Source organism: Heloderma suspectum, chromosome 5, assembly GCF_057233095.1.
Source record: "Heloderma suspectum isolate Gila_16-S chromosome 5, 16-S_ref, whole genome shotgun sequence".
NCBI lineage: Eukaryota > Metazoa > Chordata > Lepidosauria > Squamata > Helodermatidae > Heloderma > Heloderma suspectum.
Window position 1 is genome coordinate 91,344,302 of NC_139462.1, and position 21,032 is coordinate 91,365,333.

General features: G+C 43.7%; 1 protein-coding gene across 4 annotated transcripts in view; it reads left to right on the top strand.

Moving 5' to 3' along the window:
* Window positions 1–21,032, top strand: part of MTMR7 (myotubularin related protein 7) — a 50,887-nt gene that overhangs the window by 15,558 nt on the left and 14,297 nt on the right. For all 4 annotated transcript variants that reach the window (XM_084856668.1, XM_084856667.1, XM_084856669.1 and 1 more), the window contains 5 exons: window positions 2,146–2,308; window positions 7,374–7,531; window positions 9,470–9,598; window positions 10,825–10,959; window positions 18,897–19,029. In XM_084856668.1, coding sequence (XP_084712794.1) covers window positions 2,146–2,308; window positions 7,374–7,531; window positions 9,470–9,598; window positions 10,825–10,959; window positions 18,897–19,029 — 718 coding nt within the window. The remainder of the gene's footprint in view (window positions 1–2,145; window positions 2,309–7,373; window positions 7,532–9,469; window positions 9,599–10,824; window positions 10,960–18,896; window positions 19,030–21,032) is intronic.

A 21,032-nucleotide genomic window follows, 5' to 3' on the forward strand; every position in this document is an offset into this window, starting at 1 on the left:
GTGGGGGGGAGGCGCCCCGTCCCTCCTCCCTGAAATTCTGGCCAGCCAGGTCTGCAAATGGCGGCGGCCATAGCTGCCGCTGTTTGCATCCCTGCAGTCAGCCGTGATAGGCTACGTAAACATTTACGTAGCCTATCACGGTTTTTTAAAAAAATCTAGCCGTGATAGGCTACATAAATCTTTACGTAGCCTATCACGTTTTTTTGTTTGTTTGTTTCTTACTGGAAATGGTGGCGGTGGCAGCCAGTTGGAAGACCGGCCGCCGCCGCCAAACTGCCGCTGGAGCCGCCACCGCCAGGGAGATTCACCCAAGGTAAGTCCCGTCCCGGGGGCGGGGCGGGGGGGCAGACTGTTTCGCCACCAATTTTGGGGGGGCCGAATGCGCTGGCATTCGGCCTCCCTGAGATTCGTGGCGAAATTCTCTGACATCCCTATTCCACACCATTGATCTTGCATGGTGGTGGTGGGGACTCATTAAGGAGAGAAGTGGGTTTTTGTGTATGCCTTAAGAATTCCTGGCCTGTCAAGGAATCACTGGATCGGGACAAATGAGTTTAAGGCAATGACAAAGCAACGGTATTCTACATGATGTTAAACATCTATAATTTTAGGACTGGAAACTTATAAACCAGGAATCGCAAAGCTGAGGCCTGCCTTAAGTTGTTAGACTCCAACTCCCATCATCTATGACCATTGGCCATGCTGGCTAGGGTTGAAGTCCAACATCTGGAGAGCCTTCACCCTGGTTATAAGCAATTTACACTTCCCATATTCAGAAGATTAGATAGTTGCATTGGCATTGGAGATCTGAGATCAAATTCCTGTGGATCTTGCTGAGTGATATGGTTGCCATCAATCTTATCAACTATCTGGAAGTAAAATAAAAAATCAGATACCTGAAATGGGTCCTGGGTGAACCAAGAGCAGGGCAAGACCAGGTCATTTTGCAACATGAAGTAGAACAGCAAATGATGTTGTCTCCCCCACCCATCAAGGTGCATAGTGCCCAAGGCCAGCCAAGTTATTTTGGCAGCAGAAGCAGAAAATCCCAGAAGTGCCGGGACCCATTCTTGGCAAAAGAAAACAACAACGATAAATTAAATAACCAACAATTTGCTGCCTTTTCACAACACCCCAAATCAGCTGCTTGGGGTGGCTGGTCTACTGTGCCTAATTGTTGGGCTGACTCTAGTGGGACTTAATGTGGAATCATGGGACAGAGTCCAGATGTTTTGATGGATCTGGGGGCACAGCAGAAAAGCTGTCTATTGTCCTACAGTGTATAACAGCGGTAGAAAACCTTTTTGGGCCATGGGCACATTTGGGAAACTGTCCTGGGCACCACCACAAAATAGCTTCATCCCTCACTGTTAGCATCTTACTACACATTCAGCTGCTTTTTCACCTAGGAAAAGCCTCCAGGTTGCTTCAAGTGGGTATGCTTAGAATTTGCATGTGCACGTAAAAAACCTGAAATCAGAGCTCTGGGCTATCTAAGCTTTCTGTTTAAGTGTCCTCACATGAAAATCCATGACCCATGTCAAAGGTCACCATCTCAAAGAACACATGATCTTCAATGTGCTCTGAGTAAATGGAACACACCATATAAGTTACAGCTGTCTTTCTCTTTTTAATGATATTTTTAATGGGTTGTTTTAAACAATGTAGTTACACCAAACAAAATTAATGCATAAATCCAAAGGAGACCAAAAAATACATATAACCCAAACTGAACCTTGTTGTTAATTAAGATAGATCTTAATTCATTACTTAGAGCTCGCCGATAATTATGAGCAATTTGCCACAACTTTGGCTGAGAGGTTACTGGTTCAAGACTCATTTCCTTTCTTCTTTGTAATTGTGTATTGCACTAATGCAGCCTTTCCCAACTTGGTGCCCTCTGGATGTTTTGAGCTACAACTCCCAGGATTCCTGACCATTGGTCATGCTGTCTGGGATTGATGGATGTTGAAGTCCATCTTGAGGGCATCTGGTTGAGGAAGACTGCACTTATGCTTTCCTTTCTTTATCATATTGAACCTTACATCCATAAATACACATGGTACAAGTGGATTGAACTGTATTCTTGTATTGTGGCATATCCTTTGTTGCTGTTCAGATTAACCTTTTGTTTCTCTTTTTCAGATACTTCACAGCCAAATCTCTTCTATTGAGAAACAGGCTACAACTGCTACTGGTTGCCCTTTGCTGATTCGCTGCAAGAACTTCCAGACCATTCAGTTCATCATGCCTCAGGAAAGAGATTGCCATGATGTTTACATATCTTTAATACGTCTGGCACGCCCAGGTATGGAATTAAAGTTGAGAAGGTATACATAAATACAAGCTGGCAATTGGCTTGATTGGATGCTTTGTCATAGACATTGATGTTTTTTGGTAACAAAAAACTGTCCTGCAGTTTTTAAAACTAAGTCAGGGCTTTTCTAGACAAGGCTTTTAACCCTATACAAGGCTGCTTCTGCTTCGGGATTCTTTATGGGATTAAGATCAGATCTGTACACACGTTTTTTTCTGGGGTATTTTTCCTTCTCTGCCTTTCTGTACATTCTGCTATATAACCTCTAGGTGGTGGTGTGGTGTAGTGGAATTGCGCAATTACCCTAGCGTTTCATTTTGCCATTCTCCAAAATGCTGGATTTTCTCCAGTCACTCCCCTCCCCTTGGAAAGCACGGGATTGACCCTGGAGGATGACATCAGCATGTAAAGCACCTGCACACTACCATGAGAAAGGAATGATGAGCATGCAAGAAAGTCTCATCTCGAAAAGCTCTAGGAGGAGGCCAAGTAATTAGGACACAATTTCACCAGACATAGAAATCATGCAATTTCTATTTAGTGTCTTTCAAAAGGACTCTGTCCCATCTGATCATACACTTGTGTAAAAGGCATCCAAAAATCTGTCTTCAGCATTTGATACTATTGATCCTTCCATTCATCTCTCTTTTTAGCCATTCATGGTCATGTTCTTTCTTGGTTTTGTTATTAACCCTCTGGTCGCTATCCTGCTATTTCTCTTAAAGGCTCTTCATTTCTGCTTAGAGTGGAGGCTCCAGAGGGCTCTATTCTTGGACCCTTCCTTTTACCCTTTGGCTTTCTCTACTTGGCTCTATTATTCTTTTAATGTCGATTATCACTTTTACATTTGTAACTTTATTTCTTATCCCCTGATGTATCAGCTACTTACCAATATTTCTTCCTTTCTCTCTCTGCTGTTTCATATTGAATATTCTCTCAGTGTTTAAACAGTGTCTCTAAAATGGAACATTTTTATTTGTACCCAAATCTTCCTGCTCCCTTCTCTCTATCCCTGGACAATATTCGTTCCCTTCCTTTCTTCCTCCTCTCAAATTTGTTACTGGTGGTGGGGGGTTCATTCTCCCTTTCCAGTTTCAACTTCTTAATATCCTCAAAACATACGCATTTTTTCTATTGGTACAACTAAAATATTAGTCCACTCCTTCCTTCTTCCTGGACAATTACTGGAATGCTCTTGTTCTTTCTGTCCTGCCTATTTCTCTTCTACAATCTCACACATCTGTTTTGAACTCTGTTGCCCATCTTATGTGTTCCATTTCTTTTCTCCCCCTGAATTTCTCGATTATTAAGTTCTCTTTGCTGGCTCCCTTCTCCTTATCATAGTCAGTTTAAGTTTCTTTTTTGTTTAGAAATGTTCCTCTATTATTATTTTTTTGCTCCACCTTATCATTCATCTCTCTTCTCTTCTATCACTTTATGATTCTTCCTCATGCTCTTGGCATTCTATTGATATTTGTTTCCTATTCAACCAAGGGTTTCATCTTCAGTCTTGCTTTGTCATCATAATCAACCTCTTCCTTTGCTTGCTGGGCCACATCTGGTGGAATGCCCTGCTGTCTTCCTCAGACTTTTGAAGGAGTGCCAGTTTTGACAGAACATCTAGATTTTTAAGGGCATTTAAATAAATAATCGACATTATTGTCTTACGAGTTTTGGTTAGTGGACATGATGGGGCAGTTAGCACTGTTGGAATAGACACCACATTTTGATCAGTCATGCACAGGTTTTGAATATCACTGCTGCCTTTAGTGAATGCCAGGAGTGTACCTAAGAGGCAAACAGCTGCAGAGGTGTGAGCTCCAGGCTGGTGGCTGATGAATTGCTTTGCGGGATCACGCCAAGGTCCATCAAGCCTAGTGTTCTGCTTCAAACAGTGGTCAGCCAGATGCCTCTTGGCACTTCACAGGCAGGATATGAAGGTGATGGCCTTCCCCTGTGATTTGTTCCTAGAATCTGGTATTTGGAGGCCTACTGCTTCTGCACATGGAACTTCTATTCAAAAGCTATGAATTATCCTTCATGAATTTGCAGATTCCCTTTAAAAAAGCCATCTCAGCTAGTGGTAATATCCCTATGTTGTGGTAGTGACTTTCCTAAGTTATGAGTCCTGTGCAGAAGTATTGACTATGATCAGTCCTGCACCTACTGCCAGTCACCTTCAGCTGGTGACATGGAGTTCTTGTATTATATGAGAGAGAAAGAAAAAACCCTTTCTCTGTTCTATTCAGGACATCAGTGCCAGCTCCAGGTTTTTGAGGGCCCTGGGACAAGACACCCTCAGTGGCCCCCCTCCCTCAGTAAGTCTACCTCCTCACTCTCATTGTCACTGACTGCTATTGCTCCTAATCCTCATCATTACTAGCACTTGTGAGCAATGATCAAGTAGGCAGTGGCACCTACTGCTCCCCCTCCTCCCCACGGCCGTTGTCTGGGCTAGAGTGAAAGGCAGGGGAATGAGCAGGTTGCAGCGATGAAGAGGAGGAGCAGGTCCAGGGGACTCCTGTCAGTATTCCTCTTCTGAGGTTTTGGTCCCCGCAGGTGCCCGACCATGCCTCTCTTTGATGCCACTCCTGCATAACTTCATTAACTTCTACCTTGGGTTTCCCCATTGCCTTATCTTTGAACTGGGACATTCCTCTCCAACATTACTTGCAAGGGTGAGACAGTCACCATGGTTGAGTAGGCCAGGTAGGGGTCAGTATCCAGTAACAGACTTCCCCAGCCTGGTGCTGTCCAAATAATTTGGACTCAAACTCTCATCAGCCCCAGCCAGCATGGCCAATAGTCAGGAATGTTGAGAGCTGTAGCCCAAAACATCTGGAAGGTTGGCCTACAATGTATATACAGAGAGACATGGTTGGTGGGTTCTGGGATTAGTAGATGGTTTGCTAGGGCTGTGAACCTATGAAAAGATTTGATGGGGGAGATTTGAGCATTCCTTCTGTGGAGGCTGTGAAAGAAGGTCATGGTAACTCCCTGCCATGCTTCACGCAGCCTAACTGTGTCAGCAAGTGTCAGCTAGTTATATCAGCTTATATAGCCCAGCCCAGCTCTATTCCCACTTAAAATGGGTATTTGTATGACTAGTTACACTAGATCAGCCTTCCCCAACATGGTGCCCTCCAGCGGTTTGGACTTCAACTCCCATCAGCCCCAGCCAGCTTGGCCAGTGGTCAGGAATGCTGGGAGTTGTAGTTCAAAATATCTGGAGGGCACCACGTTGGGGAAGGCTGCACTAGTATGGGGAAAGGGATGCACATTCAAAAGTGCACCCCACTGAAAGCGATGCAGTGAACATATACAGCATTCATAGCTGGATACATATTCCAATATTTATTGTTACCGCTGAGGGATTTTATAATATTCAGTGGTATACAAGTGTCGCAAATAACCAAAAATAATAAATAAAATTCCTGTGTGGATGTTCATTCAGATTATACTGGGCAATTCCTGATCCAGCAAGAGACAGATTTCTTTTATGTGGTTAAGGATGATACCATGTAAACTTTCACAGGTGACAGATACAAAGACCAAGGTTGCATGCCTCCTCCTGTGACAAAAAGCCAAATGAAATTTTGCATCAAGAAAGCTTGTATCCTTAATCAAAACAAGTTGTACATGTTCCTTTGCATAACCAGGGCCTTTGTAATCAGAATATGAAATCATTTTGATTTTTGTTTGTTTACAAAGACTGAGAGAATGGAAAGAGGGAAGAAAATGGAGGGTGAGCTGCAAGAGCAAGCACAGGTGAATAGTAGGTATAGGCAGGCCTGTGCGTCCTCTTGGAAATCTAAACAAAATAAATCTAAACAATATAAATAGAAATATTCTTTGCAAAACAACAAAACACAAAATTTGGTACCAAGGAGAGGTGAACTTTCCAATATGTGTAAAATATGCAAATGCATTGAATTTGCATGTATCCGGCTGGTCTTCTCTAGAAACATAGTTTTCTATTAACTATTAAAGACAATAATGTTAGGAGAATGAATTCTATACCCAGTCGAAATTGTTCAAAGACACTGGCCTGAGAGACTGTGATCACACTGCAAAAAAGTTCAGGTTTTTCCACACTGAGTTCCCCAAAATGGTGAGGTACTCATCACTGAGAGGAATGGAACAGCATGCGATTCCCTTCCCAAATGGCACCCAGGTCAATAGTTTGACCTTGGGAATTTAGTGTCTTTTGTGGGGCTCTATGCAACATAAATCCATACCTTCCTGTTTCATGGTGCTTCCAAACTTTAGCTTCATATAAAATAATGAAGTGAAACAGGTAGTTCTTTGTACATGAGCCACCAATTATCATGGGCATCATGCTGGGTTTATGAAAGATGCTGTCTCCTCTCCTGCAGATGCTGTTACTGTGGTTTAGATTGGCAGCTATCAGGATGATAGCACAGTTGACATTGGCAGATGTTTGGCATGGTGGCACGTCAGCATGTCTATTACATGCGCAAGCACTGCAGTCACTGGAGAAAGACAACGTCTAGAAGAGCCTTAGTTATATCTAGAAAGCTGTCATCCCTGACAATGCCAGTACATGCTTATTACAGAATCTGGTTGATCCTGTTGAAACAGCCCCACCTTAAAAACAGCTACATGGAAAAAGTTCCAAAGCTTCAGTATTTACTGCAAGAGTCTGCTTATGTGGGACTTAACTGTTGCAGGAGTAATGTTTGCTTTGGGTTTATATACCTTGCTGCAATCTTGTTAGGTCACAGTGTGGGCATTTTATATACATTCATAAAACTGTAGTGAAGGAATGAACGTGATAGTAATATGGTACAAGCTCCTTTCCTTGAAGCAGGATTCTCCACCCAGCCCCCGATGCAAGCATTCCTAACAGATTAGCCCATAATACCCCGTTGTGGAGTGACCACAACCAAATCCACATTGACACTTTGCCTCTGGTATTTTATCTGTGAAAAATGTGACTGCTGGCATGACTAAGCAAATAAACATTGTGTAATAATAACAGTAATAATACAAATGGATAAATAGTTTCTGTGCTTGTCTTTTTCCTTCCCTTCAGTGAAATATGAAGAGTTGTACTGTTTTTCTTTCAACCCAAAACTAAACAAAGAAGAGAGAGAACAAGGCTGGAATCTAACAAACATGAAGGAAGAATATAATAGAATGGGGGTTCCAAATAATTACTGGCAGATCAGTGATGTCAACAGAGATTATCAAGTGAGTCACTGCTATTGAAGGTGTGGTCTATGGCTAGGGATGTATGATAAATTAGTTTCATTTCATTTTTGATCAGGATTTATGCAATTCACAGCTTCCCGACTCAACATGGACTCGGGTACAAACTGCAGTCAAGGTCCGTACATTTCTGAGCCTGCAGTGTGATTCGTGGACCACAAAAATGCATTCGACAGCACGTGTACTTTTGAAAAATGTGCATTAAAATATGCATACTTTTGAAAAATGTGCACAATTATGCTTTAATGGAAGAAGAATGCATGCATTTCAAAGATGTGCACAATTGGTGCACACAGTTGGAAACATATGCACAAAAATGCACATGGATTTTCATGCAAAATAAACAAAACAAAGCTCGCAATTTGATACAGACTTGAATCAGAATGCACTTCGTGATGGAATTCGGAAAACGTCAGTGAGCTCAAGTTTTGCTGATTTGCATATCCCGTCCTATGGTCTAAACCACTTATTATGCAGAACCACTTCTCCTTCCCACATGTCCCTGGTAACTTAATGGCCCAGTTCAATTGTAACTATCTTGGGGCAATAATGGTTTATTTGCAGGCATAGGGAACTGCCAGTCCATGGGCCACTTATGACCTGCAGAGGTTTCCCCTCTGGCCTGCTAGATTGTTCCCCAAGATCATCCCTCCCTCTGGCAGGGAAAAGCTTTTATCTCCAAAGGGAAAGGAATCCCCTTTCAGTGCTCAGCAGGGAAGAGATAAGAGTACTTCCCTGCTGAGCACTGAAAAGGGATTCCTTTCTCAGTGCTCTGCAAGGAAAAGCTCTTATCTCTGATCAGCTGCTGATTGGAGATAAGAGTGTTTTCCCTGCTGGGGAGAAGGACTTGGGGCCTGAGAAGGAAGCCGCTGAGTGATTCAGCCCCGCTTGCTGCTTAGGCTTGCTCTACTTACTTGTGGGTAGACATGATGCTCAGGCTTTCGTATGAGTAGACATGCAGAAGCTTGATATTTGGGATGCTATTTGAAAGTACTGCTGAGTGATTCAGCCCTGCTTGCTACTGAGTAGACATGCAGAGGCTTAGTCCTGCATACTTTTGAGTAGGCTTAAAATCAGTAAGAATCACATTTGAGCCCCACCCACTCTGCCTTTGGCCCCACCCACAGATGGCTTGTGGCCCCTGAGATCTTTCCCAGATTGGAATTTGCCTCTTGGACTGAAAAAGGTTTACTGGGTTGTCTGCCCTCTCATTCTTCCTTCAAGCTTTAGTGCTTATTTCCTGGCTTGTAAAACAACAGTTTCCTGTGACATCCAAACTGAGAAACTGCAGTTTAAGCACTCATAGTATCTGATCTTGGTTTCAAATAATGGTTTGTAAACAGTGCTTAAATTAGTTTCCTAGTTTGGACGTCATGGAAAATTGGTTTAACAAGCTGGGATACATAAGCATCAAAGCTGGGCACAGGAGGAGAGGGCTGGGGCAAGGGAGGTACTGTATGGGCACATGACTTGTTCTTGGGCTGATAAGCCATAGTTTATTGGGCCACTATTGTTGCATCTGAACCGGGCCATAGTTTATAGATGATGTATGATATGATCTTATCATGCTCAGAGTTTTGTTGGCTGCTATTTCTAGGAGGCAGGGGAACTCTTGAATGCAGTGATGTTAATCCATGCTGTATCTTTAACAGAACAGTACTAGGGGTGTGTCCAGAGGAGGTGTGTGGCTACTCATTTTTGGAGATGCATCAGATCAAGGGAAAATGTCCAGTTCTGAAATAATCAGCCTTTTCTAAATAGTTTAGCCTGGAGTTTAGCTGAGTTGTTGATCTTGGAACATATGAATTAGTATTTGTGAAGCGCTTTGAAATAATCCATTCGAAAGGGCTGCCATTCTACAGTCTGCTTCAACAAACCAATCATGAAAACTCAGTTTTGTTTCCTTCTACTTTTGGACAGGTGTGCAACTCGTATCCCACTGAAGTATATGTTCCCAAATCAGCAACTGCCCATATCATTGTGGGAAGCTCTAAATTCCGCAGTAGGAGGCGTTTCCCAGCACTTTCCTATTACTACAAGCAAAATAATGTAAGTGTGGGATTGAAATTTTGGCTAATTCAATTCATTTGGTTTGGGTTTTAATCTTAAAATAATTTTTAAATGATTAAGGACAAATTATAATGCAGAAAACATCTTCCAGTGCAGTATTTGGATTTCATTAGCCATGAAATACAGTTATTATGAAATACCTGCATAGATAAGAGGACGCTATAGTTCCTGCTTGTATTAAAAAAAATAGTTCACAATTTTTTAACGTCTGCTGCCCAATTAATTGGGGGCAACTTTTTAATTGATTAATCTTACTGATCAGTCAGCTACGTTTTGCAGCCCTACCTTCAGGGTGCCTTTGTGGCCAGTGGATTATCTGAGTGTTTGACATGAGCACGAACTGCAGTTTGGCGGGCTGCTGACTGGGAGGTACACAGTGGGATTCAAAATGGCTGCTTGTGACAAATAATCCATACGATCCGTTTGCCATACGTGTGGTGCTGTCCAAGCTGAGGGAAAGAAGCCCAGCCACAAGCAGAGTGGGTATGTTACCTGGGTTTGCTGAAGAAATTCAGCACTTAAAGAGCCCTTGGCTCACATGGGAGAACACATCGGAGGTGCGTAATTTATTTATGTACTTATTTACTTTCTATCCTGTCAAAAAATGGTGCTCAGTGTGGCTAACTGTAAAACACAAATTCTAAACAAAATCTTAATCAAAACATACAATACATTTTTCAAAACCACAACAATAAAAAAAACGAAACAGCACCCAACCAATTACAACCTTCTTCAGCAACAGACCAGCTTATATGCCAAAGGCCTGCCTGAATAAAAATGTATTTGCCTGCTGGTTGAAGACAATAGAGATGGGGCTGACCTAGCCTCCCTCAGCAGAGAGTTCCAGAGAAGGCCCTCTCTTGTGTCCCCACCAAACATGCCTCTGATGGTGGCAGTACCAAGAGAAGTGCTTCCTTGGAATACCTTAAAACATGGGCAGGCTCGTATGGGAGGTCTTTCACGTAGCCTAGTCCCAAGTAATGAGTGCTTTCTTGAAACTGGAGGGTATGTCGAGGGCCAAATGAGAAACGCCTTAGGGCCTTATTGAGTCTCTGGGCTGCCCATTGCCCTCATCTAGGGTGTGTTCTTACTTATCAAGTGGCAGATCTCTCTGGCATGTTTACCACTTCCAAGTGGTAAACTCCATTTGGCCATACCAAGTCTATTAATCTAAATATCCCTGTCTCTGTTTCGTTTTCATGCAGGCTTCCATATGCAGGAGTAGCCAGCCTCTGTCTGGCTTCAGTGCTCGATGTCTTGAAGATGAGCAGATGCTAGAGTCGATACGAAAGGCAAATCCAGGAAGTGACTTCGTCTATGTTGTTGATACACGGCCAAAAGTAAGAGGATTCGTACTCCGTTGTGTGACTATTAATACTGAGTATGGACTGATGTGTCCCAGAAGATCTACAACTGGGTGTTTGTAAAGTATATCAAAGTTTATTAGAGTGAATTGGATAGCATTCAATCACACTGAAGTGACTGCTAAAAATTTCAGTGTGTGGAAATATGTTTTCTTTAGTCCATTTTTAGCAAGTGCTCTGGCTAGAGGAGCAGCAAACAAATGGGAACTCTGATTACTACCCCAAAATGGTATTCGAATTTTATACTAAATGGATTACTGAGCCTGGAGGCATTGGAACCAGGACTTGCAAGACGTCTGGTCCGGTCATTCCTGTGGACTTACCTTGGCCATTCTTGCTGTGACATCCCCTGAAAGAGTGGAGAGAAGCTGTCATTTGGTAGATGTTGATAAGGATGTGCATCTTTAAATACAACTGCAGACCGCTTCTCCATGTTCAGGGAATAAGCATCTGGGACATGAATGATTGGGGGAGTTTAGCTCCAAGGTGTGTTAGGGGAACCATTTCCCAATGCAACCCTGGGTTTATTCTGCTGGAGGTCAGGCTGCTGTCCCTCTCATAAAGCTAGTCCAAGCTAGCACTTTTTAATCAAAACAGTGAAGTGTGCATAACTGGGACAGTTTAGTCCAGGGAGTGGCGTACGCACATTGCAAAATAAAGCAGTTGTGAAGTAGAATGTTGTAGCTCGCATTTCTGGCCATCACCATGTTGTTATGGTCTTTTCATGAGCAGTAGGAAGTTTCAGGATTTACCTTCCATTGAAAGAGCACTGGATACTTGGTAATAGTCCCTTTACAAATATACAAGCAGCACATAAGCAGAGGCAAATGGGCACCCTTCTAGCAGGCAGCAGTTTCACAGAGAGTAACTTGCGCAGCTCTTCCTTCAAGTCTGCATCCATTGTTCGCTCTAACCCCAGCTAGAATTTGCAGCGAGTGCTTTCTCTCTCTCTGACTCATGCATACACATGCACACACTTGTCTCAAACCCTATACCCAGAGTCAAGTCAACCAAAGTTGCAACACCATGATAGGCTTAAAATTAATTGCCTGTTGCTATGGGCTGTCTAGTGCTAGTGATTGCTTGATTGGTAGCTACTCTGAGATGTCACAGAATATTCACAAACATTCGAATTCATTTATGGAATATGGACAACTCCTATAACGCCAACACTATAAATGCAATAACAGTTCTTGATTTGCACTTAAGAGGCAGGTCTAGAGGCTTCTCCAACTTTGGGCATGTACAGTACAGTCTACAAAGGCTTCCTGATGTGTTGTGCAGTAAAGAAGTCAACATTCCATGTTGGTGCTGGAGGCCACTGTGTATGTGCAGCATGCCACATGCCATCAGGGAAGCCATCTAGACCACAGCGAGGGTTTCATTCCTGATTACTTGTACTGTGGGCAAAACAGCCACTGATTTCCCCCTCTGAGTGGAATTCAGCAGCATCTGTACCTGTGACTGATTTGACAAGTTTAATGTTAGAAGCAGAGCACCCGGAATGAAAGGGTCTCTTTTCTCCAACATATGACACAGCTGATTACTTTGTTAGCAGATCCGTTTAGTTTGGCAGGCCACTGAATGGGAGGTTCTATGCCTAGAACATCATACAATGGCCTTAGTTCTCCTACATTTAAAAAGTATTAATTACTCATTAACTCAACTGGTACCTCCGGCAAACCGATGTTGCAAGCCATCAAGAATTCAACGTCTGAAAGCAGGTCCGTATATTTAGATCTATTGTGGTACTGAAGAGAAGAGAGATTGCCATCTTCTGGATAGATTGTGCAGTTGAAAGCAGCATTTGATTTAAGAGTTCAAAAATGACACTAATGCAACTAGGTAAGAACTAAGCATTCTTATTTTTATTTTAGTGCTCTCCCAATCCAATGGAGTGCCCATCTGCCTTTGGTTTTTGTTTTAAAGTGGCAAATGGGAATGCAGCTATTTTTGCCCTTCCATCATGAAGGGAGAGGGCATCCTGACCCAAGTGCTGGATGGACACAAGCCTGGTCAGAATGCTAAGAGAAAAATGCAGGGGGCTTTTTGGCTGGAAAGGTCCTTTTGATTTCTACACAAGCAACTCCTGCTAACACAGACGCAGCTGCTCTTTCAGTTTCTGACACATTTGTATAAAAATAATCAGCATTTGCGTAACTCAGTGAAGCCATAAGCTATGCCGTGCAGGGCCACCCAAGACGGACAGGTCATGGCAGAGAGTTCTGACAAAATGTGGTCCACTGGAGAAGGAAATGGCAACCCACTCCAGTATTCTTGCCAAGAAAACCCCATGGAACGTATCACAAGGCTAAAAGATATGACGCCGGAAGATGAGCCCCTCAGGTCGGAAGGTGTCCAGTATGCTACTGGGGAAGAGCAGAGGGTATTTCCAAGTAGCGCCAGAAAGAGTGAAGCGGCTGGGCCAAACCCGAAAGGACACTCAGCTGTGGATGTGTCTGGTGGTGAAAAGAAAATCCGATGCTGTAAAGAACAATATTGTTGAGGAACCTGGAATGTCAGATCAATGAATCAAGGTAAGCTGGAGGTGGTCAAACATGAGATGGCAAGATTGAACATCGACATCTTGGGAATCAGCGAACTAAAATGGACAGGCATGGGCGAATTTAATTCAGGTGACCATCATATCTACTATTGTGGGCAAGAATCCCTTAGAAGAAATGGAGTAGCACTCATAGTCAACAAAAGGGTGGGAAAAGCAGTACTGGGGTACAATCTTAAAAATGATAGAATGATCTCAGTACGAATCCAAGGCAAACCATTCAACATCACAGTAATTCAAGTCTATGCCCCAACCACTGAGGCCGAAGAAGCTGAGGTTGATGGGTTCTATGAAGACCTACAACACCTTCTAGAACTAACACCAAAAAAAGACGTCCTCTTCATCATAGGGGATTGGAATGCTAAAGTAGGAAGTCAAGAAATCACAGGGATAACAGGCAAGCATGGCCTTGGTGTACAAAATGAAGCAGGACAAAAGCTAATAGAGTTTTGCCAAGAGAACATGCTGATCATAGCAAACACTCTTTTCCAACAGCACAAGAGGCGACTCTACACATGGACATCACCAGATGGTCAATATCGAAATCAGATTGATTATGTCCTTTGCAGCCAAAGATGGAGAAGCTCCATACAGTCAGTAAAAACAAGACCTGGAGCTGACTGTGGCTCAGATCATGAGCTGCTTCTTGCAAAATTTCGGCTTAAATTGAAGAACGTCGGGAAAACCACTAAACCGTTCAGGTATGACCTAAATCATATCCCTGATGAATATACAGTGGAGGTGAGGAATAGATTTCAGGGATTAGACCTGATAGACAGAGTGCCTGAGGAACTATGGACGGAGGTCCGTAACATTGTTCAGGAGGCAGCAACGAAATCCATCCCAAAGAAAAAGAAATGCAAGAAAGCCAAGTGGCTGTCTGATGAGGCTTTACAAGTAGCTCACGAAAGAAGGGAAGCGAAAAGCAAGGGAGAAAGGGGAAGATATACCCAACTGAATGCAGAGTTCCAGAGAATAGCAAGGAGAGACAAGAAGGCCTTCTTAAATGAACAATGCAAAGAAATCGAGGAAAACAACAGAATGGGAAAGACTAGAGATCTCTTCAAGAAAATCGGAGATCTCAAGGGAACGTTTTGTGCAAAGACGGGCATGATAAAGGACAAAGAAGGCAGGGACCTAACAGAAGCAGATGAGATTAAGAAGAGGTGGCAAGAATACACAGAAGAACTATACAGGAAAGATCTGAATGTCCCTGATAGCCATGATAGTGCGGTCACTGAACTTGAGCCGGACATCCTAGAGAGTGAAGTCAAGTGGGCCTTAGGAAGCATTAGTAACAACAAAGCTAGCAGAGATGACAGTATTCCAGCCGAGCTATTTAAAATCCTAAAAGATGATGCTATTAAAGTGCTGCATTCAATATGCCAACAAATCTGGAACACTCAACAGTGGCCACAAGACTGGAAAAGGTCAGTTTACATTCCAATTCCAAAGAAGGGCAACGCCAAAGAGTGTTCAAACTACCGCACAATTGCGCTCATTTCACATGCCAGCAAGGTTATGCTCAAAATCCTCCAAGCTAGGCTTCAGCAGTATGCGAACCGAGAACTACCGGAAGTACAAGCTGGGTTTCGAAGAGGCAGAGGAACTAGAGATCAAATCGCCAACATTCGCTGCATCATGGAGAAAGCAAGAGAATTCCAGAAAAACGTCTATTTCTGCTTCATTGACTATGCTAAAGCCTTTGATTGTGTGGATCACAACAAACTGTGGCAAATTCTTAAAGTGATGGGAGTACCAGACCACCTTACCTGTCTCCTGAGAAACCTGTACGAGGGTCAAGAAGCAACAGTAAGAACCAGACATGGAACAACCGATTGGTTCCAAATTGGGAAAGGAGTACGACAAGGCTGCATATTGTCACCCTGCTTATTTAACTTATATGCAGAGTACATCATGAGAAATGCCGGGTTGGATGAATCAGAGGTCGGAATTAAGATTGCTGGGAGAATTATTAATAACCTCCGATATGCAGACGATACCACCCTAATGGCAGAAAGCGAAGAGGATCTCAAGAGCCTCTTGTTGAGGGTGAAAGAGGAGAGTGCAAAAGCTGGTTTGAAACTCAACATTAAAAAAACTAAGATCATGGCATCTGGCCCCATCACTTCCTGGCATATAGAAGGGGAAGAAATGGAAGCAGTGACAGATTTTACTTTCTTGGGCTCCAAGATCACCGCAGACGGTGACTGTAGCCATGAAATTAAAAGACGCTTGCTCCTTGGGAGGAAAGCTATGGCCAACCTAGACAGCATAGTAAGAAGCAGAGACATCACCTTGCCGACAAAGGTCCGTCTAATCAAAGCTATGGTTTTCCCAGTAGTAATGTATGGCTGTGAGAGCTGGACTATAAGGAAGGCTGAGCGCCGAAGAATTGATGCTTTCGAACTGTGGTGCTGGAGAAGACTCTTACGAGTCCCCTGGACTGCAAAGAGGTCAAATCAGTCCATCCTAAAGGAAATCAACCCTGAGTGCTCATTGGAAGGACAGATAATGAAGCTGAAGCTCCAATATTTTGGCCACCTAATGCGAAGAGAAAACTCTCTGGAAAAGACCCTGATGCTGGGAAAGACTGAAGGCAAAAGGAGAAGGGGACGGCAGAGGATGAGATGGCTGGATAGCATCACGGATGCAATGAATATGAACTTGAGCACGCTCCGGGAGAGAGCGCAGGACAGGAAGGCCTGGCGTGCTATGGTCCATGGGGTCACGAAGAGTCGGACACGACTGAACGACTGAACAACAACAACAACAACAACAACAACAACAATCAGCATCGGTATATGTTAAAGCCTGTTCCCAACTTTCCATCACACTCTAGTGTGAAAGAGCCCAGGATGGGGCTGGGGAGAGAGCAGCAGTTTAGTCTGCACCGCAAGTGTGTCCCTCTGTGTGCTCTGTGCACATTGTCCAATATCAGTAAGGGGCTGCCATTGACTCCTATGGAGAAAATTATGGCTTGGGGCAATGATTGGGGCGATGGGGGACTCTGCCCCAGCACCCAATGACCTGGCGCGCACTACCAAGGATTCTGTGTCTGTAGGCAGAGGACCCAGGTATCCTTGTAATACAGCCAGGGCCAGAAATATTGGAACAAGGATAACTGTTTTGGCAGTTGGCCTCCATACACCACCAAATTGAAGGTGAAAGGAAACACACCCAGATGGGAGCGAAGTCAGGACTTCCAGCTGTAATTCAAGGGGTTTGACAAAAGTGGGGCACTAACCATTCAGGAAGTACAGCCAGTGGCACACACACACACACACACACACACACACCCATCGTTGGTGGCTCATAAGTAATGGAACGAATGGCTGACAAGCAGCTGCATGACCAGGTGTGGCCTATTTCCTGGGTACCCCATGACCCATCAAGCAGAGAAAAGGCCTGGAGGTGGCTCTGAGTGTTACATTTGCATGTGGTAGCTGTTCACTGGAACTCCCAAGATGAGGTCCAAAGAGGTGTCCATGCGAGTGAAGGAGGCCATCATTAGGCTGAGGAAACAAAATAAACCCATCAGAGAGATAGCAAAAACATTGGGAGTGGCCAGCAGAACAGTTGGGAACATCCTGAAAAAGAAGGAATTAACTGGTAAGCTCAGCAACAGCAAAAGGCCTGGAAGACCATGGAAGACAACTAAAGTGGATGACCGCAGAATGCTGCTCATGGTGAAGAGGAACCCTTTCACAAGATCTAGCCAGGTCAAGAACGCTCTTGAGGAGGTAGGCATGTCATTGTCAACATCTACAGTCAAGACGGCTTTATGAATGTAAATACAGAGGCTTCACAACAAGGTGCAAATCACTGGTAATGCTCAAGAACCGAAAGGCCAGATTAGCCTTTGCCAGCAAACACCTAAAGAAGCCTGCCCAGTTCTGGAATAAGATTCTTTGGACTGATGAAACCAAGATTAACTTGTACCAGAATGATGGGAAGAGAAAAGTATGGAGAAAGAAAGGAACAGCTCATGATCCAAAGCATACCACATCATCTGTCAAACATGGTGGAGGCAGTGTTATGGCATGGGCATGTATGGCTGCCAATGGAACTGGGTCACTGGTGTTTATTGATGACCTGACTGCTGAGAAAAGCAGCAGGATGAAATCTGAAGTGTATAGGGCTGTACTTTCTGCTCAGATTCAGCCGAATGCTGCCAAACTGATAGGACACCGCTTCATATTGCAGGTGGATAATGACCCAAAACATACAGTAAAAGCTACCCAAGAGCTTCTCAAGGCAAAGAAGTGGGATGTTCTGCAATGGCCAAGTCAAGTCACCTGATCTCCACCCAATAGAGCATGCTTTTCACTTACTGAAGACAAGACTTAAAGCAGAAAGACCCACAAACAAGCAGCAGCTGAAGGCAGCTGCAGTAAAGGCCTGGCAAAGCATCTCGAGGGAGGAAACACAGCATTTGGTCATGTCCATGGGTTCCAGACTTCAGGCAGTCATTGTCTGCAAAGGATTTTCATCCAGGTATTAAAGGCGATCCTTAAGTCTGAAATGATGTTGGTTTGTTCCATTACATACAAGCCACCAACGATGGGTGTGTGTGTATGCCACTGGCTGTCCTTCCTGAATCCAAAAGTGCCCCACTTTTGTCAAACCCCTTGAATTAAAGCTGGAAGTCCTGACTTCGCTCCCATCTGGGTGTGTTTCCTTTCAACTTCAATGTGGTGGTGTACAGAGGCCAACTGCCAAAACAGTTATCCTTGTTCCAATATTTCTGGCCCTGACTGTATATGAGCCTTATATACCACACCGCCTATTACAATGACAGCTGAGAGCCAGCATGGCATAGTAGTTAGAGTGTTGGACTTCGATCAGGGAGACTTCAGTTCAAATCCCTACTCACCTGCAAAGCTTACTGGGTGATCTTGATTCAGTCACTATCACTCAGCCTAACCTACCTCACAGGGTTTTTGTGAGGATAAAATATATAGGGACTATGTATGCCACTCTGAGCTCCTGGATCTGAATCTGATAGATAGTATCTTCCACCTGCCCTGCCCACCCCTAGGGGGCCCTTATTACTCAGAGCTGCTGCAGCACCAGCTTCAAAGAAAGCTCCAGTTTCAACTTCAAAGAAAGCTCCAGTTTCAACTTCAAAGAAAGCTCCAGTTTCACCCAGGCTCCTCCCTGTGTGCGCATATAGGTTTAAAGGATATACTTCAGTGTTTAGATATGCAATGAAGTTAAATACCCCACTGCACATTTTTTTTTTGGTTTTTGTAAATATTGCACTTCATTCTTTTATCTTTGGGAACAGGACAAGTGTTGTCTGCTCTGGCTGCTTTAGGTTTTTCTTGTCCTTGTTCTACCTTTGCAGCTCAATGCAATGGCAAACAGAGCAGCTGGCAAGGGCTATGAGAATGAGGACAATTACTCCAACATCAAGTTTCAGTTCATAGGTATTGAGAACATCCACGTCATGAGGAGCAGTCTCCAAAAAATGCTGGAAGGTAAAACTTCCCTTGTGCAGATACGGAGGGCAGCTTTGCACCACGTGTTTCATCTGTGTTTTTCGGTGGGGTTCCTAAGGGGTTTCAGAAATGTAAGTCATGATCCACAGGTGCCTTGGTATTTCAACAATGAATATTATAAATGTAAATTCTGCCTCATCAGTGCTCTACAAAGACATGTTAAGGCTCTGGTGCCAAAGTCTTAAGGCAGGCTTCCCTAACCTGGTGCCCTCCGGATGGGTTAGACTACAACTCCCACAATTCTCAGTCAGCATGGCCCTCAGCCTGGAGGGCACTAAGCTGAGGAAGGCACCCTTATATGGAACTTAAGTTCCATTAAGGATATAAGGAGTTGCCTTAAATTGAGTCAGGCCTGTGGTCCGTCTAGCCCAGCCCTGTCAACTTTAACTGGCTATAGCGCTGAAGATCTTACATATAGATCATTTCCAGCTTTGCTTCCTGAGATTGTTTAATTAGAGAGTTCAGTCTGCACTCTGCCACTGAGTTATGATTCCTGCCTGACACTTACATCAGTGGGACTTAATTTCTATAATGTAAGTGTACATAGGTACCATGGTAATATTTACAGTTAGGGTGACCTCTCCAGTTATTTTTTTAGACATTTTTACTTTTTAGACATGGGACAATTCCCACAAGCCACTCCCATATCCATAGTTATTTATTTAGTTCATTCCTGCATTGAGCAGGGGGTTGGACTCGATGGTCTTATAGGCCCCTTCCAACCCTACTATTCCATGATTCTACGATTTCACAATATCAAAATGGGTTGAGGTGGGAAATTGTCTCATTGACATGAAAACTACATTTGTCTGGCTCCATAATGGACTCATAAGCCATAGATGCAATTCTGCCAGGTTACAGGTCTGGCAATTATATACCATATGAATTTGGGATGGGGGTGGGTATCCCTTCCTATGCAGATGGAGACGGTTTAGCCTTGTTTAGACAATGTAATATGTAAAAAAGCCTTTGGGCTGATTCACATGAGTATGCACATCACTTGGTTGTTTTCTCTATGGTTGGGCTCACACACGTATGTCACACTTGATGAGTTAGCACGTGAATTTGTGAGTTGACTCTACTGAAAGCATTGCACTTTAAGGTGATGTGAAAATATAAATAAATTTTTCTGTTATATATCTGTGATGGCCTGTTTATACATACAAATCAGTGATGGCCTGTTTACACATACAAGTGGTCATTTGATGTTACAGTCACAAACTGATGAACATGCAAGTCCTTTGATGACCGGCAGTGGAATGTGTGAATTTACTCCGTATTGTGTCCTAGGGGAGGGGAGGAGATATGACACCACAGAGAGAAGGGTTTCATATTTGATAGCCCATTCACACATACATGTTATCACCTGATGTAGCAGTCATGAAGTGGTGAGCATGTCTGGGTGAACCCACCCATTGACATTCAGTTTTCTGGGAAGAAAGGAGGACACCAGATTCTCACTTTTTTAGGATCAGGTCCCTGGGTAGCGTGGATCCTATCTGCTTTAAGGCAGAAGACTTTGACCTGCATGCGCTGCCCCATTTTCTGACTATAATGGACATTATATGATATCAGAAAAGAATGGGTTGGGGGAAGAGTGTTGATCTGGTTAGAATGTGAGATTTGGATATAAGAATTTCCAACTCAGCTCTGAAGTGTTAGTGTTTATAATTAATAGCGCTGGATCGCTACCAATGCATTTTCCCTCTTCCCCCACCTGCTTCCTCTGTTAGAAAAAGAAATAAGGTCATCTTGTGAGTTGCTGAGCTTGCAGGAGATATCTCTCTCCTGCCCCCCTCCCAATGGCAGGCTCTTTCCTGTACTGAAGGCTAGATCTGCCCCAAATTCTCCTCCCTGCAGATAAAATTTTTCTGGTGCTGATGTGCATCTGGAGATGCACCAGTGGGATCTGATGGAGCGTTTGCTTAGTGATTTAATTCCTCACCCTGTTGAACTCCAGGTCAGCGGCTACCATCACTTGG